The sequence below is a fragment of the Serinus canaria genome, chromosome 2 (assembly GCF_022539315.1).
Source record: "Serinus canaria isolate serCan28SL12 chromosome 2, serCan2020, whole genome shotgun sequence".
NCBI lineage: Eukaryota > Metazoa > Chordata > Aves > Passeriformes > Fringillidae > Serinus > Serinus canaria.
The window spans coordinates 4899800-4923161 of NC_066315.1; the positions used below are offsets into that span (position 1 = coordinate 4899800).

Here is a 23362-nt window from a genome sequence, read left to right on the forward strand (position 1 = left end):
AGCCTGCTCACAGCTCAGCATACTAATACACTGCAGCTAGGATATTCCCTTTAAGGGTGCTGACTGCTTGAAATGCTTTCTTCTGGAAGAGTCAGGAGACGTTTTATCCTACTGCCCTCTCCAGGATGGAGCTGAAATCAGTAGGGCCTGTTCTTATGGCAGATTCCTGAAACATGCAGGGCCTGGTTCTGCCCACCCCCCCCACCCCGCCCCTGTTACACTGAAATTGATTAATCCTGGTAGAAAACCTCACAGCATCCCTGAAGTCACAGGAGGGATTAATCTTGTGCTTGAAAATCCTCAAGAAAACGCCACTTTCCCTTCTCCCAACACATGTAAAAACTCGCCAACAACTCAGAGGAATAATGTATGATGATCAGCTGAAAGATTACAATGAATTGTCAGGTGGCCTTCCCCCAGCAGTCACCTGTGTGGGTTTTGACTAGAATGGTTTGTCTGGTCTCTTTTCACTACAGCAGGTGGCTGGAAGTGGACTGTGTTTTAATCATCCTGTAATTGAATTAGTGAGACAGTGAAGGATGTTTAGAGGAAGCTTTTCAGTATGAAAGGGAAAAAAGCAGTATTGGTTTGAAGCATTTATCCCTTTATAACTTCTCTCATTTCTGTTTCATTAATCTGGCATCTGTTGCTGTTCTGAATAGACACTTTAATATTAAATGCAAGATTTCGCATCTTTTCAGAATCTTCTGAAATGCCTGGGTTTTTAAAAGCCATTTGATACAGTGAATGCATTATTTGTGACAGCAACTCTTGTGACTTCTTAAAGAGCTTATTGTGTCCAGCTTCATATTATACATGATCAAGGAAAATCTCTTGGTACCAGGTAGCTACTACTGAAATTCTTTGATGAATAAGCTATAAGATACAAGCTGAATTCTTCTAAATTCCTTTTGTAGGCTAGAATATCATCAAATTTTTGGAGGCAATATTATAAAAGACCTTCATTCTGTTCCAGAGATTATTTAGAACTTGATGTATCTTGTCTCAAAGCTTGGGCTGCCATGACTTAACACTGTTTACTGTGTTTTGAACAGTACTTACTTGTTTCATTCCTCCTAGGCAGGAAAAAGCAGATTGACACACATGTTTACAAGCTCCTTTGCAAGACAGCTTTTTCTTGATACTTTGATATATTTTCCTTGTACTGCTGCCTGTCCTGATCCACTCCCATTTGGTCTGTGCTTGGCCCTTACTTGTAGGTCTCCCATTCAGCAAACCTTTAGGAAGGATGTTGGAGTAGTAGGTCTTGATTCAGTTACCTCCCTGTAGATGTATATTATCATTTTGGAGGCACCCCATGTGTAACACAGCACTCTGGGACACCTGCATGTTCCAGGATGTCAGGAAGGGCACTGTGGAACCTCAGACCTCTCTACATGTCTGTCTGGCTACTTGAATTTGATTCCTTTTCAAGCATTCCTAAGACTTGTATCCAAACTGCCAATTTTTTGAATGAATACAGTGGTGTTATTGAGGATTAGTGTTTATCCTGTGTTTTTGGTTGTATTTCAAACATTTGGTATAAATTCTACCTGTCTGTAAATCCCTCTGCAATTTTAACCAAGTTGTGGGGTAGAATAACTTGTGTTAACTAGGTAGCACCTTTTTTTCCTGTCCCTTGCAGTGGGGGTGGAGTAGAGGATTTTTAAAGGTCCTTTCCAACCCAAACCAATTTGTGATTCTGTGATTCTGTCTGTACCTGCATTTTACTGCAATAAAAGTAAAAGGAGGCCCTGCAGATTGACTTAATGTGCTAAAACACTGAAGTATTAACCTACATAAAATCGTCTACATAAATGAAAAGTGTTGGTATTTTTTGCTTGTTTCCACTTCATAGAAAAAAATAGGGTGAATTTAATATGTGCAAACATGTGTTTTACAAGTCTCTTCCTAAGACTGCACCTGAAAGCAGGCAAATATTTATTATATCCAAAGCCAAAAATACCATATTCAGTGAATTGAGGAGATGACTTGCTGGGTCAACATTACTTTTTGGATATAAAGACCTTCTGAACTTCCTCTCTGCATTTAAAACTTTAAACTAAAATTAAAACAGTTGTGCTCTGTGGGCTATTAAATTGTGCACTTTCTGTTACCTGATAAATCTGTGCAGTGGTGAGTTGTGTGGACACATTTCACTGCTTACTCACATCATCTTTGATTACACAAGCAAAAGTTAGTTAGAACTAATCTCCAAATTCTATTTGTGCCTTAGGTAAATGTTTTTAAATGTTTGTCCTGTTTTCTTTCTGTCCATGTGTTTAATAAAATCATACAATTGTTAAGGTTGGAAAAGACCTCCAGGATTGTTGAGTCCCACTGATAGCCCAGAGCCACTGTGCTCACCACTAGCCCTGTTCCCAAGGGCCACCTCTTCATATTTTCTGAGCACCTCCAGAGGTGGTGACTCTACCAATTCCCTGGGCAGCCTTTCAGTAAAGAAATCTTTCCTGATATCCAATCTAAACCTCCCCTGGTGCAACTTGAAGCCATTTCTTCTCTTCACTTGTTACCTGGGAAAAGAGCCTGATCCCCGCTTGGCTGCACCATCCTGTTAGGGACTTGTGGAGACTGAGAAGGTCTCCCCTGAGCCTCCTTTCCTCCAGGCTGAGCCCCCCTCACCTCTCTCAGCTGCTCCTGGGGCTCCAGAGCCATTCCCAGCTCTGTTGCCCTTCTCTGGACTTGCTCCAGCCCCTCAATGTCCTCCTGGTAGTGAGGTGCCCAAAACTGAACACAGCACTCAGGGTGCCTCAGCAGTGCTGAGTACAAGGGACAATCCCTGCCCTGGTCCTGCTGGCCACACTGTTCCTGATACAGGCCAGGTGCCACTGGCCTTCTTGGCCACCTGGGCGCTTGCTGGCTCATACTCAGCTGGCTCTCACCACTTCTGTTGGTCATTTATCCGGATCAGTTGTCAGCTGAAGGGCAGGGCCAGTGTTTCCATACTCATCTGTACAGTGCTTAGCACACTGATCTTTCCTTTTATGTAGTTCCTGGAGGCATCCAGCTACTCTTGGATGTGAGCTTTGTTCCTGGAAGAACACTGCAGCAGCTGTGGCCTGCAGGTGTGGAGCAGGGCTGTTTCTCTGGGAGCAATGCCATGTTTTTCATCCCACCTGGTAACTGTCAAGTGAAGGCTGAGCACACTGAGATGGATTTCAAGCTTTACCTTTCTGGCTGTGTGACTTTTCCCTGACATTGCCTACACGCAGTCATGCTGAGGGAACTGTTCCTTCTCCCTGTCCAGAGGCCTTTCTGAAACTTGCTGTTCTGAGACTAAGACTTCTTAACTTTTTCTCACGAGAAGCCTTTTAGTGATATGTTACAAATTGCTCTGATCTGCACTCATTAAGGTAGTGGCCTCTGTTAGTGCAGAAACTTTCTCAGAGAAGGGGCCTGATGAGCCTTAATGTTCTGCTGTCCAGCTTGTACTGTCCAAACAGCAACCTGTTAGACCTTTATGTGGAGAAGGAACAGGTTTTTTTTTATTTCCAGCATGGACCAAACCATCCCATCTAGCTCCACTAATTGGACTTGTTGGAAGTCAAAGTTGCAGGCTCTCTTAACTGCAGGGTTTCCATGAATATTTGTCAATTCCCCCCTGCTCATGTGAAACAGCTGGTGCAGTGTTATCTTTGTTCTACTGATAAGCAAAAGTTTGTCATGTTGCTTTGCCTGCACTTTCCCCATTGTTCCCTGGTCTCTTCATTTCACTGCTGAGTGTACACCCACCTGCCAGTTCTCTGCTTTCTCTCACAAAGAGCACAGCAGAATGCAGGGTCCAAGGGCAGGGGGAGCAGGCCAGGGATTTCCTTCTAAAAAGCAGCACAAGCAAGGCTGATTCCTCCCTCCCACCCTACAAGGGTTCTGTATGTTTTAAGCAAGTTGGTTGGGAAACTACCACCCTAAGTAAGTGAAGGGAACTTGTTTTCTAGCAGAATTCTGCCAGGCAGATCTGTGTTTATCTTCTTCTGCCAGACTAGCTTAAAATGGATTTTCCCATCTTGAAGCTTAAGTAAATTGATCCAATCTGAGTGATCTTCAAGAGTCCTGGATTTTGCTAATGAGTAACAATGATAGCAACTTAGGTTATTGTGTGCCACTGTGGAAATAGAGGGTCTGAAATGTGGCTGTGTTTCTGGGTGGTACAATATGACAACAAATTGTGTGGTGTCCCTTTTATCATGCATCTCAATACAGATGTGTAACTTCAGACAATTAGGTAGGTTTCTCATGTTCAGTATGGTTCTGACAAGTCCTGTTGTCAGTAGCTTCACTGTGGTCTAGGCAATGACACCTTTTTCTCTGTTTTTTAGTCTCCCAGAGTGAAAGAACCTGTACAGAATTCCGAGGTGAGTTATAATTACAAATGGCTTCTTGACAAGATGACTCCTAGTTATTGCTGTTGTTTCAAGGAACATGCTTTATTGGCCTTTGAAAGCAATATTGTGTGAAGTAGAAGCCAGTATCTAGGTGAGCTCTGTTTGAAGAGCTCCCTATAAAAGGAATCCTTGGCTGTGTAGTGCCAAGAGCTCTTCTTGAGGTTTGTTGTATGTCTTGTCATCTTGCTGTGGCAAAAGTCTGTTTGTTGCAAGGTAATTAATTGGTCACAGAAATAATCTAAGCATAACAACTCTCTTCTCATGTCCTCCTTAAAAAACCCTCAAACACAAACCTGACAGAGCACAGCTTTAGAATGTCTGGTTTGCATTGTCTAATTCTCTGGTTTGGAACCTGTGCTCAGAACTGTGAAAGAATTCTGTAGCAGTATTTGAGAGCAAACACAGCTTCAGTTGCAATTTATCATCTTTCTTCAGTTCTGAACTGTTTCTTACATTAGGAATATTAGTATGTCTCATCTTTCAGTGATAGGGACAGCTTATCTGCCAGAGACTGTGCTATGTCTATCTTTTCCCTACCTGTGTTGAAAGATAAACAGAGCTGTCTCCTAGAAATTAGTCTTGGGTCGGGCTGTCCTGTTCTTCCTTTATTTGTTTCCAAGAAGTGTTTATAAAGGGAGATTTTGGGAAAGACTACAGTTCTGGCACTGTAATTTGACATAAATTCTAAATTAAAAAAAAAAGCTGAAAACCAGAATGCGTTTTGGATGAATTTTCCCATTGGAAGTCTCCTGTCCAGGTTTCCAGCATTGAAGGTGGTTTATATTTCCTACAACCTGCCAGAGTAAGCTGGAGGGCACACTGAAGTGCCATCGAGCTGACAGTTCTTTGGCTCCCGTGCCAGAATTGGTTTCTCTGTACTGAATAACAAGAGGTAAAAAAGAGATTACATTTCCATTTAGCTCTTTTCCCCCCACTCTCCCAATTAATTTCCTATGGATTTTTTTTTTGTTTGCTTGGTTGGGTTTGTTTTTTGCAAGAGACTAAAGTCAAGTCCAAAGCTAAATCTTCTCTAGTGTGATGTTTGAAGAACTCTAAATTCACTTTCCATTGGCACCCAAATTACTCTGACATTTGCTTGGTGAAAGGCTCAGTTGTCAATAGTTATCTCACTGCTTTGCTGGGTTTGTTCTCTGAAAGGAACTACAAGTCAAAGCAGGGCTTCTCTCCTCTGAGGGCATGGCTACTTGAAAACACAAGTAGGACTCAGATTCCAGGAAAGAGGGAGACTGAAGGATAGGGTGCTCTCATCCCAGCTGCATATATCTGTGTACATGCAGCCTTGCCACAGAGTGTCATTTTTGTCCAAGATCCACAGCCATGCTGGTATCTTGGTTTACTGGTGAGTAGAACTTGCAAATGTCAGGACAGAATGGGTCCTTGGACATAAGGACACATTAAAGCCCTGAACACTAACTTGGGGTCAGCATTAATGTCCTGGAAGCCTGGAAATGCCCTTGGCACTGAACTTCTCTAAGTGATTTATGTGGCAGACAAGCACTTCTGGGAAAGCTGCTGCTTGAATCAGAACTCTTGAGTTCTTTTTCTCACTAAAACTCCTTTTTCCTTGCAGCTGTTTCCATCAGCTGAGCCTCCAGGTCCTTCACTCAATGCTCCAGCACAGGCACCTACTGAACTACCTCAGGCTGCAGGACAAGCACCTGCACAACCTCCAACTGCTGTACCTCCACCCAGCCAGGCTCCTCCAGCAGCCCCAGCAGCAGCCCCAGCAGCAGCAGCAGCCCCAGCAGCAGCCCAGGTAAGAGCAGACACCCTTCCTCCAGCTTTCAGGTTTGCCCTTGGCTGTTCAATTCCAGATTTGCCAGAACAATCTGAAACAGTGGAAGTTTGACATATTATTGGCACCATTAAAATAGCTTTGATACTTTAATCAACCTCCCTCACATCTCTTTAACAAGGCCAGTATTTAATCCTTGAATTTGATGCAGCAGTTGAAACATCAGCAGCAGTGAAGGCTGGAGCAGTGTTGGTGTCAGTGACACTTGAGACAATGCACTAATAGAATATCTGACACTAGTGCCCAATATCTTATTTATTGGTAGTTTGTCCTAAGCTGAGCTTCATGAACTTGTGTCAGTGTGTTCTCTATAGCTCTTTGTGTCAATATGCTCTTTTTTATAGCTCTACATATGTTCTTCCTCACAGCTCTCTGTGTCAGTGTGTTGTTCTTTATGGCTCTCCTCTGGTTCTTGTTGCTCAGTGGTTACTGTTTTGCAGAACTCTGGGCTTCTCCATGAACCCTTGTTTGTTTTCACTGACCTGGTGGTTTTCAGCTTCAACAGAAGCCAGGTTGTGATCAGAAGCCCTGAGCTGCATTGCTGGGCCAAAAGCACCTTGGAGTAAAATGCTAGTTTTAAACAAAGTGTTATTTTCCTTTTCTCTTGTGAAAAAACAAGTGGTCTAGATGAAAAACACTTGGTCAAGACTTCTATGCTTAAATTATCAGCCTGGTGTTGTGTCTGTCTTGTTCCTGCAGGTATAAAACTCTTGCCTCAGCATGGGCAGTACAGGTGACTGACCCCTCTCTGTTTTGACTTTTTTGGTGGAGATTGGATTACACTTAGCTCTGTACTGGAAATATCACAAGTGCTGTAACAAGTGCAGGGCAAATCCTGGATTGTCTCTGCTGGAAATCTGCTGCTAACCAATATGAAATTATTTGATTACATGTTCCAATAGTTACTCAGAAGTAATTTGGATTTGAAAATAGGCAGCTTTAAATTGCTGCTAGATGCTCTTAAAGCCTTTGATTTAATGGAAAAAAGGTAACTGAGAATACATGCTACTCTGCCAATTCAATTTTTTCCTCATAGTGTTGTATCAGGTTTTTAAATCAGATGTTTGGGGCAGGGATTAAAGCACAGGAGGTCTTGAAACTGTCATGACTATCTAAAAACCTTAAGTTTTAATGCAAAGCAAGTAATCTTTTTACATTTAGCACTTCTGAAGTCTCCTGGCATTTCTCAAAGTTCTGCAGCTTTTACTCTTTTCAAGGCAATTGCAGAGATCCTCCTGTTTTAATGTGAAGTTTTCCTGGTTCATTGATCTGTTATCTTTCTCACTGTAGTGCCATGATTCCAATGATGAGTCAAACTTTTACTTGTATCTAGAGTTGATCAAGGTTATCTCTAGTTTTAAAACCAGAGCAAGGTATTGTTAACCTGCCCTAAAATGTTGTACTCCTATTGCAGGCCCCACCTCCAGCCCCTGCTGCAGCTCCGGTACAGGAAGATGTGAGAGTCCCCATCAACCTTGTATTAAGGTTAAGGTAAGGACACAAAAGTGACCTGTTCTGTTAACATGAGCCTTTGTAGAGAGGCCCACTGGCACTCTTCTGTGCCTTTTAATTAATAGGGTGGTGGTTAAGTGTTTGTCAGATTGGATTTCATCTGCTCTTCTGCAACTGCGACCTGGAAAAGCAGATTATCACATCCACTTTGGTTGGGCAAAACCTGTATTGAAAGATGTGTTGATATTTGTGTAAACATTTCTAAACTCTCATGGAGTGAGAAAGAGGAACTAGCTGGGTTCCCTAAAAGTATTCAGGGGTCCAGGGGTTCTGGCCTTGTGCAGGACCATCTTAATCTTCATGCACACTTCACACTTCAGCCAGTTCTGAGAGTGAAGAGCTTTTACTTAGCCAGTTCAGGGAGTGGATTCTGGTCTGTGTCACTGGGAACAGGCAGAGAAAAGAGTCTTTCTATGCTCATTACCCACACTGCTATTTCTTATTAAAAGAACCTGCCTCTCATCACTGGAGGCATCCTGGTTGTTGGTGGGCATTGAAATGGGAATTCTGAGCATCATTTCCATAATGTGTGCACCTGCAGCCAGTGAGCACTTCCCTCCTCTGAAACGTGCTCCAAGGATATCTCTGCTGAGGGATCTGAGTCGTTGAGACAGTGGAACAGCATGGTATTGTAGCAGTGAGGTGGCACTCACCTATCCTGGACTGGCCCAGGCCTCTGTCAGGCTGGGAAGCAGACTGCTGCTTCCACATGCACATCCAAGTGATGAGTTTCTGCCTTTGAGGGGATAGAATGCAGTGAATTCACAGACTGATTATTCAGTGACAGCACTTTCTTTTGGCCATCTATCATGCCATGAAATGGCCTCTCTTGTATAAAATTCTCTTCTTTCCACAGGAATTCAAATAAAGAGCTCCATGATATTCGGTTTGAATTCACCCCTGGGAAAGGTGAGCTGGTGGGAAATTCCAGTGTGTGAAGGGGAAGTTTTGTGTTTGGTGTTGTGCTGTTGTGTGAGTGTCTGTCCACAATGCCTTCCTAAGGGCTTGTTGTGGTTGGGCTTGGAACATGAGTAAAACTCATGCATATGGCTAAAGTGCTGCCCTTCAGTGAATTCTAGTGAATTCACAACACCTGGTGTGCACCCTGTCTTTTGTGAAGAGCACTTCTGCTATTTGGTTTGTACAAGCTCCTTTAGGTTTCTGTGTGGTGCCTTCACCAGCTGGACAATTTCTGCTCTGTGGTGATGGCTCTTGGGTTTTTCCCCAACAGATACTGCAGATGGTGTGTCTCAGGAGCTCATTTCAGCAGGTCTTGTTGATGGCAGAGATCTGGTAATAGGTAATTACAAATTATTTTTTCTGCTCTAACTATTTCATTCATTTTTTGTATGTTAAAAATTTCCTGATTAGTGGGTGACAGAAAAATTTCCTCTGGCCTTGTCTATACCCCAGTGGCCCTGCACAACGGGGATAGGCAACCCCCAATTCGCAAGAAGATGATTTAGTTGGTAACATTGTGAAACAAATGTTCCTTGTAATGCAGAATGAAGTCTAATTAATGCATTAGCCAAATCATTATCATCTGACAGAGATGCATCACCAAACTGCTGCACAAGCCTGTCCTGCTCACAGGTCCTGTGCAAGAGAGCTCTGGGACTGGAATCAGCCAGGATTTTTGGGTTTGATTAGGGCTGGGGAAGGAAGTGTGAGTTGCACATGCTCTGGGGCAGCAGCATGAGTTTTATGGGGGGAACAGCTGCCTCAAACAGCAGTTTGCTAAATAAATGAATCCTCCTGTGCAGCAGGTGAGACTTAAACTGTCAGCAGTGCCTGTGTATTCCAACTGCAGCAAGCAAAGCTGTTCCTTGTACACAGGAACAGCTGCTAGGGCAGAATTACCTGAATTTCCAGATGCAGTTGGGCATTTATTACTATTGATCCCATCACATCCTGGGAAAAATAACTACCTCTGAAAGAGTAATGTGGTAACAATAACTGCATTTTCACAGTTCAAAGCTTTAGGTTTAAGTAGACTGAGTCTAATTGAGATGTAAACTTTTCCTTATCAGTGTAAAAATTCAAAGTTTGTTAAGTAATAGAAAGAGGACTAATGAGTTTGGGATGTTTTTCTCCAGCCTGCCCTAATATTTGCCCATTTTCTTTGTGTCTGTGTGATTTCAGTTGCAGCTAATTTGCAGAAAATTGTGGAAGAGCCCCAGGCAAACAGATCCATCACTTTCAGACTGGTATTTATTCCTCTTCCCTAATTGATCCAGTTGTCCTTTGCAAGGAGAAGGCATTGCATGTAGATATTTACTGCAGGCATCTGATGTATGACTCTAAATCCTCCCCTCTTTCCCAAAGCTGATTACTGGTTGTATAACTGTAGGCACTGCAGGCTCCCTGCTTGTATCCTCTGAGCAGCACCTAGGATAAATAACCATGAGATGATGTGTTAATTAATATATGTAAATGTTGCAGAGGGGTATTTTTGGGGCTTGGAATGTGCACCTGTAGAAATATTTCCAGGCAGGTGGATAGGCTAAGAATTGCCACAGACTCCTTTCTTGGTGAAAGGGAATGAGGGAGGGTCCAGATACATTGTTCCTGAGGGGGAAATGGGGAAATGAAGAAGAAAAAAGGAAAATAAGCATGGTGGGCCAAAGAAGAGAGCCAAAACTGACTGTAGAGCAGGTTAATCTTTCAGAGGTGGTGAAATTCAGGGGGAGTTACAGTGGCAAAGCAAAGGTGCAACCAGGTTATTGGGAGTGAAGCTGTAAGTGCTCTTATATTTTACTCTTCCTGTAGGGAGTTTTCACTTGTGTTACTCCAGTTACTGCACATATAATTTCTAGTTGGAGCAGACATTGGCAAAACTTCAGTCCCAGCCCTTCATACCTTAAAAAAAAAAAAAAAAGGGCAAAAATAAAAAAGCATTCAATTTTAACTTTGGGTAGTGCAAGTTGCTGAATACAGTGCAAAGCTGTCCTGTGGCTGCTTCCTCCCCCCACCCTGTCTGATACACCTGCTTGTGGTTTCTGCTGGAAGGTAGAGCATGTGTGTTGCTATTTGGATCTCTCTTCCCTGTTTCAGGCATCTGGTGTCGATGGCTCAGAAATTCCGGATGATGGCAAACTTATAGGATTTGCACAGCTCAGCATCAGCTAAACATTGGTCCCAGGAGATGTTTCCCAACAGAGAACCCACATGTGCATATTGTAATGCTTCTGTTAGCCTAAAAAAAAACCACTACTGCCAAAGAATTGAACTACAGCCCCCTTCCTAGAAGCTTTAACATTTTCCTTAATAGGATCACAAACCTTCCTGAAATTACCGATGATGTTTACACCTTTTGTAAACAACTCTCATGTTTTTGTATCTGTCATCTCAAACATGCAGACCCAACACGTCATTGCCTGCATGTTCATTTTATTATTGCCTTACTTTAAAGAAAAATACTACTGAGTACGAAGCAGGGGGTTCCACTGCTCTGGTGATCTTGCCTAAGTGTTTGCTTACATGTGGTTTCATTTTTTTTCACTTGCTGTTTTTGCACAAGTTTTAATACTGAACGGATTTTTTTTCTTTTTTGTTCTTTACCTGCTTCTCCTTCTATCTGAAACACCAATGTACATGTTGTTTGGGTCACCTGGAGTGCTGAGAAATCTGCTTCTCTTTGGCTGTGTGTTTTAAAATGCTGGTTTGAATGCTTGCACCTGAGAAAGCAAGCAGTCTTAACCCACAGGAGGGAGAGCTTCCTTCCCTTGTGTTTGTGTTTTGGAGAAGTTCCTTGACTTTGAGGTGTTAGAAGTAAGCTTCCCTGTGTAAACTGCCTTAATTTTTTTTCTTTTTATCATTTTGGTTCTCTCCACATGAGTGCCAGGCATGGCATGAGGGCTGAACCTTTTAATTTACATTCAGCAGTCCTTGCTGCTTGCTTTCATTCTGCATCTTAGACGTAGTCTGTTCTTGAAGCAGACCAGGGAGGCATTGCTGCCTGGAAACTGGTCTTTCAGATGGTGAACTCAATATCCATGGTCACAGGGAGAGGAGATCTATGTCACTCTGCCTTTGGAACAGATGCACTTCCAAGTGTCCCTGAAACCCAGTTTGGTCATGCCTGGCTGGCCTCCCAACATGTTCCCCAGTCCTTTGCAAGCTGGTACCCGTGGAACCATCCCTGTCGTGTTTTACAGCAATAAAGAATCACCAGTAGAGTGGCTGTGCTGGGCAAAAGCGGGCGCTGGGTTTGTCCCTCCTGCACTCAATCCCTTGGGTCGTGGGGCTGCGCGTCAGCCCAAGCCTCGACGTTTGATCAGGATGTCACTGCACCCCTGTCACACACGGATTCAGCTTTTCTTTCCATGTGGTGTTGAAGTTGAGTTTCTACATGAATAATATAAATTATGCTCTGAGTTTGATAAGAGACACTTGTAATGCAATATGTGAATAATAAATGGTGTTGACTTTTTTTTTTCCTACTGTTTCACAGTTGGCCTTTGTAACTGCTCTTGGCTCTGGAGTGTTTTCTACACAGAAGTTGTAAGTCTGTAATTTAACATGCAGATGGAAACAAGCTTTGTTTCCATCAGACACAAGCAATGCAGAAACAGAGCGGAATGACTAGGTTCAATTAGGACTTTTGTTCTGTTTCGGGTTTTTTTTTTTTTTTTTTTTTTAATTTCCAAGTCTTCAGATGAACAATCTGTATTTATATCTTGTTCTCTATGAGCAGCTGTGGAAGCTTCCTGAATTGTGCATGTTCTTCTCTTACTGCCCCTGTTGCTTGTAGCCTCTGGGTGGATATTGGGTATATGGATATGTCCCCATGGGCTGTTCGCAGCCCCATGGCTGGTGAGTGTGAAGGGGAGGGAGAGGAAGATGAGAATCTGGGAGTGAGATCATCCTGGGGTGCTGAGCCCAGGAAGCAAGTGCCCAATAGCAGGGAGTTGGTGGTGGCTGTGTTGGCAAGTGTGTGTTGGCACCATTCCCTGTTGCCTGACACAAAGCACTCCCTACAGTGTCCCCCATTGAGCTTGTTGGATGGGGAAGAGCAGGCTGGCACCTTGATTTTCCCGTCACCCTGTGCTCAGTGTGGATGTGTTGGGAGCCTTTAGGATACAGAGACAAGGTAGTTGTGGTACAGTATTATTTTCCCTCTGCCTGCATGCCCTGGGGACCTCCTCATTCATTTGTGTATTGGTGCTGAGGAAGGTTAGGACTCAAACTGCTCAAATGGAACAATGCAGCATCTATTTATTGTTATTCCCCATTTTCCCAAGCCAGGACTTAGAGAGCTTGAGCTCACGCTAACCCAAGGTTCCGTAGTTCTTTAATGGAGAAAATAAGTGAGGAAGAAGCTGATGGGTTTTGCTCTATGGATCTCCAGATCTTTTGGGTTGGGATCCAAAATATTTACTTGGGCTATTACAGTGCTAGACAACTGTCTTTTCTGATGTTGTTCCAGTAAGTGCCAATGCTGTTCATAATTGTTTTCCAGTGTCATTAAGAATTTGGTTTTTGTGCAAATTTCTGATCTGAACCTGGAAGCAGGTGGTAATTTTAAGTTAGTTCCTACTTTTAAGGACAATGCTCTGTTAATGAAAACGGATCCTCTTCACAACTTTGGTGTATTGTAGATTATAATGAAAGATGTAAAATAGTCAGGCTTTTTTTCCTTTTTTGGACTTTGTATTTTACTGCATGTGTCTAATTTTTAATCAATAAAGAACAAATTGTCCATTGCCAGGTGTTTGATGTGTGGTTGGCTTGTCACTGTGTTGGTTGGTGTGTCTTGAGGAAGAGGTTTGTCTGAGTGGTGTCTGCAACCCCGCGGGTGTTTGTTTGGAGTGGTGGGAGGTTTGACAGCCCCAAGGAAGACTCAGTGGGGAAAGGGAGATCAGGTCCAGGCTGGATGGGGCTCCGAGTAACGTGGTCTGATGGGAGGTGTCCCTGCTCACGGCAGGGGTGGAACTGGATGAGTTTTAAGGTGCCTTCCGACCCAAACCATTCCATGAGTGCATCTCTGCAGGAGCTGTGTGCAGAAGTAGAGCCAGGAGGGCACTCAGGATGGTGCCCTGAGAGCTTGTCTATAGCCAAGAGGTTTGCTTCAAGCTCTGCATGCCCTGTGCAACTGGGAATGAGCTTCCCCTGTCCAGGAATGCATTAGGATGATACAGGCTGGTGTGAAAGTGGGAGGATTTATACCCTGACAAGCAGTGAGATCATGAAGTGCACTCCCTCCTCTCCTCCACAATAATTGTTCTTTGTGGGTGCCCTGGTCAGCCCCAGTGAGGCATCCATGGTCTGTTTTCCAGCATGCTGTGCAATGCCCTTCTCATGGATCTGTGGGCAGCAGGAGTATCCAAGTGGCTTTTGAGCACCTCATGGACATCACAAAGGACCCCAGGCAAATGCTTTTCCTACATGAGGGATTGAGCAGTGCTAGACTCGAGTTCTTGATGATCATTTTAGGCATTTCAGCCTCAAGCACCATTGCCCTGTGTCAAATTTCTCCACCCCTTTACCTTTTCCCCAAGTTCTTCCTGCATTTAGCCCCCAGCAGCTGCAGGGTGGCCTAGAACTGGTGGAAAGGGACATCCTGTGCCTGGCTTGCTTGTGTTGCACAGGGAAGCTGTAAAAGATGAAGGGAATGGCAGCTCCTATCCCCTGGAATCACAGTGAACTGGCTGCCCATCCTCATCTCTGGTTCTGCCTATCCATTGACATAATTCCCTTTATTCCTCTGGGCTGTTCCCAGCTCTGCATCATGCTGGGCTCATTTTGGTCCCTCTGAACATAGCTGCAACCGCTGAACCATCAGGAAAGCTGTTGTAGTCACTGTGGAGAAGAGTCTGTTCTCTGTCCATGCCACCTGGCCCTGGCAGAGGAGCTGGCCCAGGTTCCCTGAAGCAGGGGTCCTTCTGCTCCAGCCAGCACTGGATGTTTGTGGGTGGCACAGGGATGATTAATATATTACAAGGTGTACTTCTAGTGACTGCCTACGACTGCAGAGCTTATCTGAGGTTTAAACATTAATTCCAGCCCTCTGGGAAGTCTGTCCCAGCACTGTCTTGTCCCAGACACAGCCACCAATGTCAGGCGTCGGGGAAATTTTGAAAGCAATTGGTGATTTTGGGCGATTCCAGAAATGCCTGGTGCTGTTGTCTGTGATCCCCTGCCTCAGTGTGGCTTTCCACCAGTTCTGCCAGCTTTTCATGGTCCCCTATGTGCCTCACCACTGTGACACCAGCTGGATCCGCGCCGTCGGCCCCAACCTGACGGAGGAAGAGCAGCTGAACCTCACCCTGCCCCGGGGCGCCGATGGCAACTTTGAGCAGTGCTCCATGTTCTCCCCGGTGGACTGGGACCTGGATTCCATCCTGGCCTATGGACTCAACCACACCGAGAAGTGCAGCAGTGGCTGGGTGTACCCCTCAGAGCAGCCATCCTCCCTGCTGACTGAGGTCTGTACCTGCTGCTGGATGTGCTGGGTGTGGAAGGGATGGGGTACACAAATGGCCACAGCTTCCCCAGAGCTGGTGCCTGACCATGGTGCAGTTGGGATTTACAGCAGGTGTGGGCTGGGACCTTGGCTCTACCATGCAGGCCCCTGGTGTGGTCCTGGAGAGGGTGCAGGCTGTGACAGAGGTGCCAGTGAGGAGATGAATCACTCCTGGAGGGACCTCCTGCCCCTGTGGGTTTCCACATCCCTCTGCATACAGGGGTTAACCTTTCCAACTTAATATCATGGAACAGTTTGGCTCAAAAGGGTCCTTTAAAAGTCATCTAGTCCAACCCCCAATATCACAATTGTTAGATGAGAAAGATGCTAAATTAAGATAAAGGAAAATAGATTTAGATTAAATGTTAGGAAGGAATTCTTGGCTGTCAGGGTGGTAAAGCCCTAGCACAGGTTGCCCAGAGAAGCTGTGGCTGTCCCATCCCTGGAAGTCTTCAAGGCCAGGTTGGATGGGGTTCTGATTTATCTGATCTAGTGTAAGGTGCCCTGCCCATGGCAAGAGAGTTCAAATTAGATGATCTTGAATGTCCCTTCCAACCCAAACCAATTTATGGTTCTATGATCCTTCTTCTGTCAGTCCTTCCACTGATGCCCTTTGGATGCTGGCAATTGCAGGACATCTCTTTAACAGAAACTGCTTGTCCCAGGAATCAGTGTTCCATCTTTTCTCCTCTGGGAGCTCAGGTGTCTGGCAGGAAGCAAGCTGCTGCTTCTGTCCCCAGGCCCAGCTGACTAGGAGGCTCCCCTGTTTGGCTGGGCTGGACAAGGAGGACTCCTGCAGGTCCCAGTGCATGGGATGGGGACCCCACTGAGTGCCCCAAAGGCTTGTCCCACTTCTGACTTGTGTGCCCTGTGCATACTGTGGGGATTCACATCCTTGTAAGTGGGGACACCAAAACATCTGTTTCTCCTTTCTCCAGTTTGACCTGGTGTGTGACAGGAAGGACCTCAATGACATTGCCCAGGCCATCTACATGGCAGGGCTGCTCCTGGGATCTATGATCTTTGGGCCTCTGAGTGACAGGTGAGGAGCCACAACCCCCTGCCCAGGGTCTGTGCAAAGCCAGCAGAGCACAGACCAGGTGCTGTGAGCCTGTGCATTTTGTTACCACTTCTCACTACAGGGACCCTGACCAAAGTCCTTGGGTCCCATGAGGACATGGCCACACGGGGAGGGGAAGGGAGACAGACATAGCATTGTGTGTACAGTGCTTTGCTTGTCACCCCACAGTCTACTCTGAGCCTTATCAGGGTGATAAAAATCACTGTATAACCTGCTGGGCTCCTTGCCATCTCCACGGGGTCTCTCCAGACACCAATTGTGTCTTCCCTGTTTCTCCCCAGGATCGGCCGCCGCCCAGTCATTCTGATCTCCATCTTCCTCCAGGGCTTGTTTGGCCTGGGAATTGCCTTTGTGCCCCATTTCTATCTGTACATGGCCTTCAGGTGTGTGGTGGGTGCCTCCGTGTCAGGGATCACCATGACACTACTGGCCTTAGGTGAGTAGGATGCCCTTGCCCTGGGGCATCTCCAGATGCAATAGAAAAGTCTTCAAAGAAATAAAAATATCTGTGTTTGACTAGAAAAACATCGTGGTGAGGACAGGTCTTGATCTTCACTGTCCTTTGGAATTTTGGCAACTTCTCAGCCCTCAGTCAGAGTTTTGGGGAGCATCTCTCTCCAGCTAGTGCTCAGAGGAGGGCAAGGGGAATGTCCCAGAACAGGAGGTCAGTCTAATCCTCACCTCCAGAATAATTCTTCTCAGGGAAACACCTGTTTGCCTCAGGGGAAATAATCTGGATGACTCTGAGCCTTCCTTCCTCCTTTCAGCTACAGAATGGATCGGGGTCTCCTCCCGGCCAAAGGCAGTGCTCACTTCTCACTGCTGTTTCGCCATCGGGCAGATGATTTTGGCTGGTTTGAGTTATGGGATTCCCAACTGGAGGCTGCTGGAAATTGCAGGATCTGCTCCTATATTTGCCTTTTTCTTCTTCATCGGGTAAGTAGGATGTGGACAGAGGTCCTGCAAGACGTGACAGCAGTGTGAGGGTGTGAGTGAGGAGGAGGCAGCAGCTCAGAACCAAGCTGGATCTTTCCCACCCGAGTGCAGCTGCTGGAGAAGCTGCTGCAGAGCTCAGCACATCTCCCTGGGCACTGCACTGCTGAGAGTAGCAGCTGCTTTGCTTCAGGTCTCCAGATGTGGCCTTTGGAGCCTAAATTCGGGGTGTTTAGACCCATTGATCCCATGGGCCATTCCCTTTAGAGGCAGGCTTGATGATCCTTGTGCGTCCCTTCCAAGGCTGAAGATTCTGTGGTTCTGGGATCGGATTCTGTGGTGGCCAAGGCTTGCTGGATGTGCTCCCAGAGAAAGGAGCTGTGGGGGAACTCAGCAGGACACAGCAGCATGTGCTGGCCTCCTCTCCTGGCAGGGTGCTCCCAGAGTCAGCTCGCTGGCTGGTGACCAAGGGAAGAATCGAGGAAGCCAAGAAGGTCCTGCAGAAGGCAGCAGCCACCAACAAGTGCAGCCTCCCACCAGAGCTCCTGCAGCAGGTACTGGGGGTCCTGGCCTCAGACACTGCCCTGGGCCTTGCAGCAACCCCTGGAGCTCAGCTCATCCCAGAAACATCTCTGCATTCCCACTGGGGCTGGTCTGGCCATGAGCTGTGGGGGACTCCAGCTCCAGCTCAGTTCCACAGGGACGAGGTCAGGGAAGAGGCCCAGCTTCTGCTGAGGCTCAGCCTGGAGCTTTCTGGGGTCCCCCTGGGCATGTGGGAAGGACTGAAATGCTTCCCTGGCTTTTCTCCTGGGAGGATTCCAGGAGTGTGACTGATGAGCACAGAGCCTCTCTTTAGTCTCTGGCTTTCCATGCAGAAATGCCTGAAGGGCAGTTCCCTCCTTGCCCACCCCAAAGCTCCTACACTGGGGAGATGTTCATCCTGAGGAACCTCTCAGTCACCACCCCCTGTGCTGGGCAGCCAGAGGGCAGTGGGGCTGCCCTCCCTGCCAGAGCACTGGGGTCACAGGTCTGCTGTCCCAGTGATGCTTCCCATGGACTGCAGGTGGAAAAGGAGCTGGACATGGGTTTCCTTTTCCTGCTCTGACTCTTTGACTTTCTGTGTTTTGAAGTTGAAGCCTGAGAAAGAGGTCAAGTCTGGAAGTTTCCTGGATCTCTTTCGGAAGAAGCACCTGCGGAAGGTGACTTTAATCATGTCATGTGCCTGGTAAGACATTCCCTGGTTCATTCTTCCCAAACTTCTAGGTGAAAGAAAAGAAGGGATTGACTATTAGTTATCAAGAAATTCACCTTGTGGCTTTTAAGTGTTATTTGATGGGTGGTTTTGCTTCTGCCTGTTTAAAATGCTTTGTAGGAAAGGTTATAGCATTTCCAGCTTTGGCAGGCCTGTGGTATTTCTCTGGTTTTACATCTCTTTGAAAATGCTATGGCTTGGTCAAAATGTTGTAATTGGAGATCAATGCTGCATTTCCTCATGGCTGACACCTGCTCAGTGCCACCCTGCCTTGCTTTCAGGTTTGTGAACAGCTTTGTCTACTACGGGCTGAGTCTGAATGTGACAAATTTTGGCCTGGACATCTACCTGACCCAGCTGGCCTTTGGAGCAGTGGAAATCCCTGCTCGTGTTGGTTGTATCTTCATTCTGCAGAGGTTTGGGAGGAGGAAAACGCAAGTTGTTCTCCTGGTGCTGAGTGGCCTGGTGTGTCTGATCATCACCGGCATCCCTGAAGGTGAATGACCTCGTCCCACATGGAGAGGACATCCTTTGGGACAGGGAGGCACAGAGCCCCAACCCTTCGCTTGCTGTTCTGTCCTCCCAGCCAGGGTGGCTCACATCCCTCTAGGCCTGAGCTGACCCTGGCCACTCGGGCCTGGCCGAACCCACAGGGCCTGTTCCAAAAAACCAAAACTTTTCTTGCTGATGGCGATAGCGGGGGGCAGAGTTTAGCCCAGTGTGCCTCCTGTCAACAGAGCTGTGCTCTGGGAAAAATAATCCCTGGAGAGGTGAATTGATGGATGCAGAGTGCACTGAAAGTGGCCGCCAGGCTAGAGCAGCCTGGTCCATGCTCAGACACTGTCAGAGGCCATGGCTCCCTGCAGGTGACACAGTTGTCCCTGCAATCCCCAGTCGCGATCCGTGAGTGGTGCTGAGCCCTCCCCCATCCGTAGCAGCTGTCTCTCCTTCTCCCCTCAGACCAGCCCGTGGCAACCACAGTCCTGGCCACCATTGGCAAGTTTTCTGCCTCAGCCTCCTTCTCCACCTCCTACGTCTATGCTGCCGAGCTCTTCCCCACGATCGTCAGGTGAGCTCTCCCCACACTTTGGAGTGACTAGCAGTGGTGGTGGGCCAGCAGCCCACTGGTCCCCACGGCTCATCCCCGTGGAGGCCTGGGCGTGCTGACCCAGCCCGCAGCTGCCCCTCTCTCCCGCAGGCAGACGGGCGTGGGGCTGTGCTCCGTGTCGGCGCGGGTGGCCGGGATCCTGGCCCCGCTGGTCCGGCTCCTGGGCCAGCACCACCGCGCCATCCCCATGGCCATCTTCGGGAGCGCCGCCGTGCTGGGGGGGCTGCTCTGCGTGCTGCTGCCCGAGACCCGCGGCACCGACCTGGCCGATGACACAGGGGACGGCCCCTCCCCGGCTCAGGTGGGTCCCGGGTGCTGCCTCTGGGGCAGCCAGCGCTGGGGGAGCCCCTTGGCATTGCATTGGGGGTTTCTTTACAGAAGTGGGAGGGAATGGAGTGGGGCTGTCCCGTTGAGGAGGGAGGGGAGGAGACCTCATAATCCTGCATGTGGAAGTCATTCCTTCATTCCTGTCCATGGGATACAGCAGCCAATGCTCAGCTTTCCTCCCACTGCCCTCCTCAGGGAAGCGCTGGTGCCTTGTAGCCACATCCTCTGGCTTTCACACTCTCATAGCTCCCAGCCCTCATTCCCCATGGGACCAGCTGGAATTGCACCCCAATACTTTTGTTGTCTTGCTGGGAGAAGGGTGTCCACAGGAACAGTCAGGAATGGGATCCAAGTTGCTGAAGGCTACTTGTCTTAGGGACAGCTGCCATCAGCTTGTCACACACCTTTCCTTGCTTTTACACCCTTTTCCCTTTCATCAGGTCTCTGAAAATGCCACCAGCAGCTCTCAGAATGGGCAGGTGAAAGGAAAAGGTGGTGGCCAAGACAATGAGAGCACGAAGACCACGTACTTCTAGCTGGGTCTGCAGGTGGCTGTGGATAAAGGCAGCCCAGTGCTGTGTGGGCACTGAGGACAGGCAGGGTCTCTCCTCCACAGGACACCACCTTTGCTTAGGCCATCACTGCCAGTTCTTGGGTTTCCTTGTCTTTTTTGCCTTCCTGTATCTCCCTCTGTAGCTTGTCCTCAGGCACTGCAGGCTGTCACTGGTGTCCAACAGAGCTCTCACCAGAGAAAAAGAGGTGCTTTTACTTGCTGGGAAAAAGGAAAGAAATCAAGAATTAGAATGGAAGCACTTCCTCTTCACTTTTCCAGTTATGTCTCCAGGAAGATGAGACTGTAAACTTAGTCCAGTGAGACACCCAGTAGAGCATTGAATAAACTTGCAAGAGAGAGCTGGGCTCACTAACAGGAGAGCTGGAGCAGATGCAACACTGAAAATAATCTCACACTTGCAAGGAGTGATTTATCGTGACAGTCTAGCAAGATCATCTCGTTCTCTCATAAAAACACTCCTTTTTATTTTTTTTTAATTTGAGATACTCAGCTGAAAAAAAAAAAAAAAGTGATGGAAGAAACATGCAGGGAGCAAGGATGTCTAACAGGCATCAGAATTTTCCCTTCAGTGCTGGTGGCTTTGAATTGATGCCTGTCATGATGCTTTGGGCATGGAAAATGGTGCTGTTAGGCTGCAGTGTGGGACCAAATTGATTTGTCCATTCCAGGAAACTGAGGGATATTGTGGCAGTTGGTCTCTTAGAAAAAAGTACAAATCTTTCTGGGAAATGTCAAGTCTTTTCTACTCTGTTCTAATCTATTCTTTTTTTGCTGGATCCATTTTGTCTTTAAAAGATTTAGGACCGCTTTTTTCTTATACTGTGAAGAAAAAAAAGTGTTTTTCCTGTGCTTCCCTTCATATTATCTCAGGCCCCTCAGTCCAACTTTCTTTTCCTACTGGATGGGTACAGAAGAAGCCCGGGAGCTTCACATGGTGGTTCTTCCTTTTTGAGTGCAGAGCTCAAAGGTTTTTTTTCTGGTAGTGTCAAGAAATGTTAAACCACAGTATTTCTTCTCTCCATTGTGATGCCTACATGTTTTCCATGGAACAAAGTACCTCATGGATATTCAGTTTGATCAAGACAGAGTTTTGGATAAAATCAGTGTCATGTGACATTGTCCTCCCAGGAGGGACTAGCTCTGGCATTGCTTTTCAGAGGATTTGCTGTGGTGCTCATCTTCAGTACCCTGAGAACAAAGGAGCTCAGTCCTTTGTCCTTTCCTTGGAAAAGGCTGGAGAGTGCCTCCTTCAGGCTTTTATGGAAAACAAGGCACTGAGGGTAAAGGCTGAGGGAAGAGCTTGGAACCAAATGTAGTTATTGGAGAAACCACTTTGGAAATTGTACTCTGAGACTCTGTTTTAACTCATTTCATAAATAAAGGCAACCAAGCACAGCTGATATGCTTCTGCTTCCAGCTCATTTGTGCCTCCAGTGAGCTGAAGATCAATTTCATGGAATATTGGAGTGGTTTGGGTGGGAAGGGACCTTAAAGATCATCTCATTCCAATCCCTCCTTGCCACAGGCAGGGACACCCTCCACTATCCCAGGTTGCTCTGAGCCACATCCAACTTGGCCTTGGACACTTCCACAGATGGGGCAATGTCCTGGTTCAGGGCAAATTTGGGAGGAAATCTCCAAAGGGGTCCCTCTACAAAGCAGATTCCAGTGGCCCCTCCCCCAAGTGGTTCAGGAAAAGATTTCCTTGGAGAAAAGTGGAAAAAACCTGTTTTTTTAACAAGCAGTGTATTCATAAGCATAAATAATGAATAATTTTAAACAATAAAACCTCTTGCTGTTCTGAAGAGATGGCAAATTTAGAAAGTCCTTTTCATGGGGTGTTGCTTGGCTCACTTAGTCTCTTATCAGTGCCTCCTGTGCTGGAAATGCCACATCCTGGGCCTCAGTGGGCCACAGGGGTGAGCTCCCAGTGCTCTTCTGAATTTTCAGTCCAGAGAAGGGCTGAACAGTCCCAAGAAAAAGAAAAACCACAGCCTGATTTCTGCCTCAGCCAGCTAAAAACTAACTAAAAGCAAAGGAGAGCTCTCTCCCACTGTCTGTGCTGCAGGCAACACAGTCCAGAGAAGGATATGGGGGAGCAAGTGCAGTTTCTGAAGACAAACTGTGCTCTTCTTTCCCCCCCCTTTGCTCTCTGAACCAGTCTGAAGGTGCAGAACTTGATACCCATCATAAACAGAACAGACAACTGGGGATACAAGCATCATAAAGCCACCCTAGGACAGCAGCTACAGCTTCTCTGGGCAACCTGTGCCAGGGCATCACCACCCTCACAGGGAAGAATTTCTTTCTAACATTTAATCTGTATCTCCCCTCTGTCAGTTTTAAGCCATTCTCCCTTGTCCTGTCACTTCGTGCTTTTGTCCCAAGTCCCTCTCCAGCTCTCCTGGAGCCCCTTTAGGCAATGGAAGGGACTCTAAGGTCTCCCTGGGGCCTTCTCTTTTTCAGACAGAACAATATAATCTTTCCTCAGAGGAGAGGTTCTTCAATCCCTCTAATCATCTTTGTGGCCTCCTCTGGACTCACTCCAACAGCCCTGTATTATATTTTATCTTCTCTGGATCACTGAATCTTGTGAGTTTGAATACTTCTGGATTGTGCACTTGAAGAGCACCTGAATAGCTTGACTCACGTTTTGCCCAGCTCAGCCCAAGTGGGAGGATGTCCAATGTTTTTTCAGTGCCTCAATGTCATTCCTAGCCAGCCCACACATGGCCTTGCACTGTAATGAGTAGAGGTGACAGCATAAAGGAGAGGCAGGAGTGCTGGAACTGCATGTGGGAATGCAAACATAAACCTGTGGGTATGCAAATACACTTCTGCATGCACACAGTGGGGAGTTCTGGGCTCTCATGATTGTGAGGCCATGGGCA

The 23362-nt window shown here is 46.7% G+C and overlaps 2 protein-coding genes across 3 annotated transcripts in view; both read left to right on the forward strand.

Annotated features, from left to right (window-relative positions):
* The window catches only part of OXSR1 (oxidative stress responsive kinase 1), an 87392-nt gene extending 73955 nt beyond the window's left edge, over positions 1–13437 (forward strand). The window contains exons 12-18 of one of the 2 annotated variants that reach the window (XM_009085778.4): positions 4338–4373; positions 5995–6180; positions 7634–7710; positions 8588–8640; positions 8963–9031; positions 9874–9938; positions 10786–13437. In XM_009085778.4, coding sequence (XP_009084026.1) covers positions 4338–4373; positions 5995–6180; positions 7634–7710; positions 8588–8640; positions 8963–9031; positions 9874–9938; positions 10786–10860 — 561 coding nt within the window. In that variant the 3' untranslated portion in view covers positions 10861–13437. The remainder of the gene's footprint in view (positions 1–4337; positions 4374–5994; positions 6181–7633; positions 7711–8587; positions 8641–8962; positions 9032–9873; positions 9939–10785) is intronic. The other variant, XM_050971075.1, reaches the window with a different exon arrangement.
* A 1278-nt stretch (positions 13438–14715) lies between these two features.
* Positions 14716–21871, forward strand: LOC103812703 (solute carrier family 22 member 13-like). The gene is made up of 10 exons (XM_009085783.4): positions 14716–15158; positions 16135–16238; positions 16559–16713; positions 17045–17213; positions 17644–17764; positions 18341–18435; positions 18744–18958; positions 19423–19531; positions 19661–19871; positions 20338–21871. The coding sequence occupies exons 1-10, from the start codon at positions 14787–14789 to the stop codon at positions 20431–20433; spliced, it is 1647 nt and encodes a 548-aa protein (XP_009084031.3). The 5' UTR covers positions 14716–14786; the 3' UTR covers positions 20434–21871.
* The last annotated feature ends 1491 nt before the right edge of the window (positions 21872–23362 follow it).